General features: G+C 31.1%; 1 protein-coding gene across 1 annotated transcript; it reads right to left on the minus strand.

Annotated features, from left to right (window-relative positions):
• Positions 1-1,756: 1,756 nt before the first annotated feature.
• LOC111404877 (putative two-component response regulator ARR21) lies at positions 1,757-3,877 on the minus strand. The gene is made up of 5 exons (XM_023033608.1): positions 3,384-3,877; positions 3,199-3,275; positions 3,045-3,081; positions 2,875-2,956; positions 1,757-2,647 (listed from the first exon to the last, which is right to left on the minus strand). The coding sequence occupies exons 1-5, from the start codon at positions 3,655-3,657 to the stop codon at positions 2,014-2,016; spliced, it is 1,104 nt and encodes a 367-aa protein (XP_022889376.1). The 5' UTR covers positions 3,658-3,877; the 3' UTR covers positions 1,757-2,013.
• Between the last annotated feature and the right edge of the window lie 5,241 nt (positions 3,878-9,118).

The raw sequence follows: 9,118 nt of genomic DNA on the forward strand, positions 1-9,118 counted from the left end.
CTACTAAAGAAAAAAGTAACTAAGGGGGTCTCGAGTTAATTGTTTCAATGGTCATTGAACTTTGGTCCATGTCTTTGATTGGTCACTGAAATTTAAAATGTCGAATTTTAATCACTGAACTTAGATCAATGTTTTTGATTGCTCACTGAATTTAAGTTCATGTCTTAGATTGATCACTAAAATTTAAAATGTCGAGTTTTGGCCATTGAACTTTGAAAATGTCGTACGTTACTCACTAGCATAATTGTTGAATTTTGAAAAATATCGAGTTTACAGTGAGTAATGTACAATATTTTTTAAAATTCAGTAAGTAATGTATAATATTTTTCAAAATTTAGTGACCAAAACTCGACATTTTAAGTTTCAGTGAGCAATCGAAGATATAGACCTAAATTCAGTGACCAAAACTCGATATTTTAAATTCCAGTGACCAATAAAAAACATGGATCTAAGTTCAGTGACCATTGGAACAATTAACTCTAGGATCTCACTCCTCTCTAATCACAATAAATAATGAGTTAATACGAATGGATTTCAACAATCCAATATAATCATAAATAGGAGGATTCATGGCTTGATCCACCTAAACAACATACGGTTACGCATTGAAGCAGAAAAATGTGATAGTACAACTTGACACAAAACCCTAACTATTCTTCTATTTCGAATGAAATTTTCACTTAATCTATTATGTTTCTCCAATTCCCTCTGTGACTAATTACTGGTTCGGTTCAAGTATTTCAATACTTGAAACCAACCATTGTGCTTCAAATATTATATAGATAGAACCATTCGACGTCAAGTAATTACTAGGATCGAACCCGAAGCGAAATCGTTAGTTTTGATTTGGGTTTGGTTCTATCCATAATATTTTTTTCTTAAAAAAAAAAAAATCATAAGTTGACAATAATAATTACTTTTTGATATCTAGCAGAAATAGAAGAAATAAAATATATCACCAAATACATGTTTCAACACTTTCTTAATTCAATGTAAATATGTCACCAAATAATATCAAATACTTAGCATAATGACATCCAATTTCGATTGTGACTCCGCATGCGACACCTCAAGAAAGGTTTCTGAGACAAACAGCGTGTAAAGTGCGGTCTGAAATGACTATGAATGAAAGCAATATTATTCAATTATTCAAATGAATGAATCAAATTAAGTAGGTACCTACTATTTGGGCCAACCGCTAGCTGGGCCTCAAAATTATACTTATTGGGACAGGTTTAGGTTGAATAAAATTTATAAGAATTGACAAATTTGATTTTAGAGTCGGGTATCTACGGTTCCAATTTAAAAATCAAGAAAGGACCCGGATTTGATCGATTTTCGATTGTCAGTTCTGGTTCCTAAATTTTTTATTTGAAACCCATTCGGATTCGATTTCAGTTCGATTCCAATTAAAATGTACACCGCTTGTTTTAATTTACTTATTTTGTTTTTCTAAAATTAGGTTGCACAATAATATATTTTTCACGTAAGATCAAAACATTTTCTTACTTTTAATCACACATTCTTCAAATTTTTTTTCTCCAATTTCTCTTTATAATGACTATCAAACAGGGACCAAGAAACAAAAGTTTACCTTTTTTCTGGAAAATAAGTCAAACAGGCTCGCTTGGCTTCAGCCTTCAATAGGTAAAGGCTTATTTCCATGAAAATTTTGTTAACTTCCTGGCAGAACTGCTAGACAATTCAGTTAGTCCCAAAAAAAAAAAAAAAACACTTCATTCTGAACACTTTCCAATGAAGCATCAACTGGATATTCATAACTAAAGGATAAATAGAACATACAGTATTACCATACATGCATGTCCAGTAGGATCATAAACAAACTGGACAGTATTAAGGAAAAATAAGCTAAAAATATTGTCTATAGCACTGTCCAATAGTGTTCAATACCGAATGTCAAACACGCCCTATAATATTCATGCTACAACACAAGAAGAAAATTATGCATTCCGTGAACTAGTACCTCAAGATCTCACTTAGAATTACCCTAATTCATAGAGTCAGATCCAGAGTACTTGCCCCTCTTGCATTTTCAGTATTATTATCTTCTTTTAAGTACTTAAGCTTTAAGAATGACGGAGTGTACAACGGCAGGGATAAGTTGTTTTCATCATTTCTTGATTCTACCCCAAGTGATAAATTCAAATCCAGGTCAGAATCTGTACCCAATTTTCTCTTTAAAGTTGTCTGCTTTTGGAAATTTGTTGTGCCGTCGAGATTCATGAAACCAGCGTTCTTAAGATTATAGGGTTGCGCAGAAAGGGAAGGAAAGGTCACCGTTTGTGATTCTCTTGTAGTTGGAACCTCCTGATTTTGAGGGAATCTTCGAAAATTGGAACTGATTTTATCTTGAAATTTCTGTTCCTCAACAGGGTTTTGTCTTGCTTGACCTGGCCAGGATCCAAATTGATCATCTTTTAATTCATGGCTGTGCCTAACGGAGTCTTCATTGGAAAAGGAAATTCTTGTGCAAAAATAATGATTTGCTAAGCCATTACAATGTCTGCTCAAGATCCTTTCCGTGTCTGTACTATAACATCCGGGTCGGGTTTTGTTAAGTGTATGTTGCCCCATTATAGAGTTTTCCATCCATTTCCCATTGCCATTCCAGGAAGCATCTGCATATCTGGAGAAAATCTTTGAATCTTGATGAGTGTGTACACTATAATTAATTAACTTCACCATGTGCATATTTGGTATAGTTGACAACATAATAAACAAGATATTAACTTAGGTTCGTTCTTTAACACTGTCTCGACTCTTTTACTATCCAATACTCTTATCAAACATGTCTCTACACAATTAATGAACCCTAAATAATTATGAAATCTGCTTGTAAATTAAGACACATGCCTTTGATTAAAACTTGGAAGAAGAGGAAGCTGCCTTAGATTGTAGATATTCCGATCTGCACGACCCGTCAAAAGTGTTTGATCTGCCATCCATATATGACACGGAAGGATTTTATAAGCTACTAAAATGAAAACCCTAATTGATACTCAATTTTAAAGAAATTAGGGTACCTTGAGTGGGCTCATCAATCTTCTTGTTTCTATACATCTGTTTGAACATCCAAATATCAAATTAACTCTTAATAATCTTTTCCAATTTCCATTAAAGGAGTAATTAAATCTGTATGTATTTTTTTTCTGTTATCTAAAAATTTGCAATGTTTACCTGTAAATGGCTCTTGATATGAGTGATATTGAGCTCTTTGATTTTCATCAATTCAAGTACCATCTTTGGTGTTGCTCCTGCAAAAGAAATTATCAAATTGAAGATTAAATACAAATAAATAAAACCCATTTCCAATTATAATCCCAAGAAGTTATTTGAACTGGAGACAATTTGTTAAAACTCACTATCTTCTCCACCAAGTTTCTCTACAGCATGAACAAATCGCCAATGAAGCTCGGGTGTCCACCGGAGTCGAGGTGTCTTGGATCGAGCATAAGGCCTCACGGTCAGCTTAATGTTATAGCCCTCTTCAACTGTACTATTGCTTGAACTTCGCATCCCATCTTTCGTCTTACCAAATTCATAAATAATTGTCCTCTCAGTACTTTCATCCTCGTCATCATTTTTCGCAGAAGGGCTCACCTTTGAGCATTCCGCGCCACCACTAATTCCCTCCATCTTTTAATTAATTGCCTTCACTTTTCGACCTATTTCTTGAAATTATCCTATCATCTATGCACAAATTAGTTTAGCTCGAAAAGATGACTTATATAATTATATCAACTGGGCTAGAGAATATTGACGATCTACAGCTCAATAGACTATATACATTAAAACCCTAGATCAGGAGAGGAAGATGGAAGACTTCTCTCTCTCTTTCTCTCTCTATAACAATAATTTAGAGAAAATCCATAGGAATCTGACTAGAAATGTGTATGTATATATATTATATGTATGCATGATCATTAGATCCATGATGTTATACAGCACTCATGTGATGAGGGCCCGATCACAATTGGTCACCTTGCTTCTTGATTATACAAGAAAATTTTCATGAAAATAAGTACTTTTGTATTAAAGAAAAACGACTTAAAACTGCTGCCATGGTCTTTTCGTAGACCTAGAACCGAGTTTGTCATTTGTGGACTAGTTCAACTTATGTTTATATTTTTTTATTCTAATTTCGAAAAGACTGCAAATCCCAGAAATTTGGTTCCAAATAAGTTCGAAGTAAACTTTTCTTACTATTTTGTCTCTTTATAATTGGATAAACAAACCTCGAGACCAACCAATTTTCTATAGTAAACCAAGATAAAGTTGAACCATTTTATGTATATGCCATCAAAACCGAGAGATTCTAACGTCAAACAATGGCTTATAAAAGTCTTTACTCACATTAACTATACAAGACAATTCCTGGAAATCCTCAGTTTTGAGATATGGCGACATGGCTGTAAGAAACTGTCATGGAATGTTATTTAAAAGGAGAAGAAGAAAAAAAATTGCATGTTTGCAGCTATCATTGCGTCGGGAATCACGGGGTTTGTTCTTATACTCATTCTGGGACCTAAAATTATTTTCCTCACTCACCAAATTCTACACGAATAACAACAATACTGTTATAAATATTAAATACACGTAATGTATCCCCACTTAATTAATTTTCTACTTAGGGTTTGTACATAGTTGACAACTTGATTTTACGGGTTATATAAAAATTAGAGGATTGTGGTACATTATTTCAAATTAGTTATATTATTTTGAAGTTAAAAATACTTTTTATTGGACCAGCAAGACTGGACATTTTGAAAACAAATAATGAATTTGACGCTCGGGCGTTGCTAATGTATTTTGTCAATAATCTAGAATTAAATTTTGAGACTATTTTGTCAATGACAGGGACATAGTCAAAATTTTATATATATATATATGTGTGTGTGAACAAGTGAGATTAGTTTAATCTTATACCATAGGTACTGTTCAATAGGTTCAAATCGGTTTGAAATCCTGGATGTCTGCTGAATAGACGTTGGTCAGCCCTGTAGACGTTGGTCAGCCGTGTTAGGTGGTCCCGTTTGTAGGCTTGGTAAGAACCAATCTATCCTATTTTACTGTTTTTATTGTGTAATTTTAATTTGATTTCATTTATTCAACTATGTCTTCGGTTTCAAATTGGTTAAGGAGATCTAGGTCTAGAAATAGATCACAAAATCAAAATGAAAATAGTTCAAATATTTTTCAAAATGAAGAAGAAGTTGACAATGCATCAAATTCATCTGCATCTGCATCAAATGATTCCAATTCAAATGAATTTCAAATTGCAAAAATTGAACAACTTCAAAATTGGACTATTCCAAAGATAGACAAACATTCTATCTATGAAATAGGAAAATTTGATTTCACTCAAAATTATGTTATCAAAACTTTTGAACAAATTATTTCGATTAATAGCTCAAATGCATTCATCAATTTATTTTCAAAAGAATCAATTGAATCGCATAGAAAGAGATTTAAATATCTTCATGTTGATTTAGTTCAAATTGCTGTTAAACCATTGTTTAGACTTGGTTTAGACATTCCAATACTTATTACTCTTAGAGATAAGAGACATCTAAATTTCAAAAACTCTCTACTTTCACTTCTTGAATCAAACCTTGAAAGTGGTCCAGTTTTTTCAAATTGTTATCCAAATTTTTCAATAAAGCTTTCAGATGGAGCAGTTTTAAATGCTCTAAATCTTCATATTCAAACTTGAAATCTTGAGTTTGATAGTCGATCAAATGCTTTTGCTGTAATATACAGGATATATTACAAACTCATGAACACTCAACTCAATATTGGCGCTCTTAGATCTTCTCCAAAAGAAGAAAGTCTTTTGGTTGAAGTCAATCCTTTTCATTCAAGTGTCGAAATTCCTAAAAGAATTCCCTGGAATCTTCAATCCAGAAATTTAGAATGGAATTTTGATAATATTCAAGCACCAATTCCAGCTCAAACAAATTCAACTCCAAATGAGATATTAACTTTTTCTGATGGAAAAGCTAAAGTTATTTTCCAAGGATCTTCATCTAGAATTCCCAGATCTAACTCTTCTAGATCATATAGATCTGAAGAAAGAACTAAGAATTCTTTTCAACCTTCAAGAAACTCTACCTCAACATCTTTCAAAGGAGTAGATTTCACTCCTAACATTCCAAATCATTTTTATCAACCTAAAGAAAAAGAAGAAGACACTGAGCAACCAGGGTCTCCTACTCTTTCTGATATGGTTCCTCCTTCAAATTCTGATTTTGATCATCAATGTAATGTAATTTCTTCTGAAATTGATAGAAGAAAAGAATTCAAAAATGATCAAAATATTCAAATTAAAAATTTCCGAAAAATTTTTAGACATCAATTCTCTTCAAAAGAAAAAGAACAATTTTGGGAAGAATAGTTTAAATCTTCTATAGAATTAAGTTTTTATGATTGGATTCAAATCAAAGTTTTTGGAAAACAACCAGAAAAACCTCAAATTTTTACTACAAAAAATATTTCAAAATCATGGAAAACTCCTGAAGGAAATACTTTCCAATCAATTCATCCTCCTTTACAAGATATTTCATATACCCATGGTAAAACTGAAATTCTTGCATCCCCACTCAAAAGAGTTTCAAATTCTAAAGAACGACTTGATGAATCTCAAATTGTTGCTAAGGATATCAAAAATATTCAAGCTCAGAACAATTTTACAAATATTGTTCTTCAATCTGTTTGCTCTCAACTTAATCGTATTCAATCAAACTCTGAATCTAAAACTTCTACTGTTCCAAAAGATTCTTTTAAAGAATATCGAGACAGTAAAAGTAAAGATAAAAATATTTCAAAACCTTCTTCATCATCTCCGATTTTCAAAAATGATGATATTATTCCTACTTTTGGAAAATCTACACAATCTCTTTCAACAGAAAATGAAGTTCTTTCTGAACTTGTTAATCAATTAAAAAATTTTCATGTTTCAAAAAATATTAATACAATCGATTTTGATGAAATCGAAAATCAATTTACTGATGAAAAATTTGATCAGATTAACAAACTTAGAAAATCTGATTATCAAAATATTCCAAAATTTTATCCTCGTCCTTCATTTCCAGATCAACTTTTTGAAGAAAAGTTGCCTCCTCAAAGATCATACGATGGTTCTTCCGGTGTGGAATGGAACATAGATGATCTTACTGAACATCAAATCATCAATCTTTTAGGACAAATGACCATTTGTTACAAAACATTTTTGGCAAAAGGAGCCACAAGGCTTCAAGCTACTAATAATATTGTTCTTGGATTCACTAGACAGCTTGGTCAATGGTGGGAAAATTATCTCTCATCTACTTCAAAAAATATTATTTTCTCTGCTGTTAAACGTGATGAAAATAATAGTATTATTAATAATGAACAAGGAGAAGCCATTAACGATAGTTATTCCGTTCTTGGATTAGCTATTATCAAACATTTTATTGGTACTCCAGAAAATTATATTCAATTCCAAAATGATATTCTTATGAATTTAAGATGTCCAAAACTTCAAGATTTTAGATGGTATAAAGATATGTTTTTAACACGTATCATGCAAAGAGAAGATTATCAACAATCTTTTTGGAAAGAAAAATTCATTTCAGGACTTCCAAAACTTTTTGCTGAAAAAGTTAAAAATTCAATTTTAGAAGAAAATAATGACCTTCATCATCTTACTTATGGTGAAATTATTAATTTTATCAATAAGGAAGCTCTCAATTTATGTAATGATTTAAAACTTAAATCCAAATTGAAAGCAGAAAAGAATCAAACTCAAAATGAGTTAGGATCATTTTGTGAACAATATGGATTTGAGAAAATCTTACCACCTTCTTCAAAATCAAGAAAAATTCTCCATAAGAAAAGATTTTCAAAAAGAAAATACTTTCCTGAAGAAAATTTTCATAAAAAGAAAACAATTTTCTAAAAGAAAATTTTCAAAAGATTCTCAAAAGAAAAATTCAAAAGTTACATGTTGGAAATGTAACAAAACTGGTCATTATTCCAATAGATGCCTTCTCAAAGAAAAAATCAGTACTCTTCAAATTGATGAAGATACTAAAACTCAACTTCTCAATCTTATTCAGTCTAGTTCTGATTATGAGTCTAACTCTGAATTAGAACAAGTTTTTATCAATCAAGAAGATTCTGATTATGAATCTACTCAAAATTCTGATTCTTGTACTTCTTCAAATGATAAAGAAATTTGTGGTTGTAAAACTATAAATGTCTTAACAGGAGAAGAAGAAATTGTTCAAAATATCATTGATAGGATTGATAATCCTAAACTCAAAGAGAAATTTTCATCTTTGACTTCATCCTCTACATCAAAAGAAAACTTTGATGATATCAATCTTACTAATATTCTTCGACGTGCTCAAAAGGAATTTTCAAAACCTAAACCTTCAATTCCTGATCTTCAAGGTGAAGTTAAAGAAATGAAATCTCAAATTTCAAAACTTGAAAAACATGTTCAAGATATTCGTATTGAAATAGTTTGTCTTAAAGCAAAAGACTTAACCAATGAATATTATTCTCAAAATAAAGGAAAATCCAAAGTTTCCTCAAAAACTCCTTCACATCATTCACAACATTCTGAATCATCTTCATCTGATTTTTCATCTACTTCAAAACTTCCTCAAACTGAAGAAGAAAAGATTAATGTTATTAATAGAATTCAGTTTCAGAAATGGTACTGCAATATGACTATTGTAGTCAATAAAGAATTCAAATTTACTACTCGTATCTTGATTGATTCAGGTGCTGATCAAAATTGTATCAAAGAAGGACTTATCCCTACAAAATATTTTGAGAAAACTACTGAACGCCTATATGGTGCTAGTGGTAAAAAACTCAATATTAATTACAAAATTTCAAAAGCACATGTCTGTAATTCAAATATCTGTTTCAAAAATGTTTTTTATTTGGTAAAAGATCTGGATCAAGATGTTATTCTTGGTACTCCTTTTATTGTTCAAATTTATCCTTTCAAAGCTGATTATAAAGGATTAACTACAAAAATTTTTGGAAAGAAAATTCATTTTGAATTTTCAAATCCTCCTTCTTATAAAGATGTTAATTCTTTAAA

Source organism: Olea europaea, chromosome 11, assembly GCF_002742605.1.
Source record: "Olea europaea var. sylvestris chromosome 11, O_europaea_v1, whole genome shotgun sequence".
NCBI lineage: Eukaryota > Viridiplantae > Streptophyta > Magnoliopsida > Lamiales > Oleaceae > Olea > Olea europaea.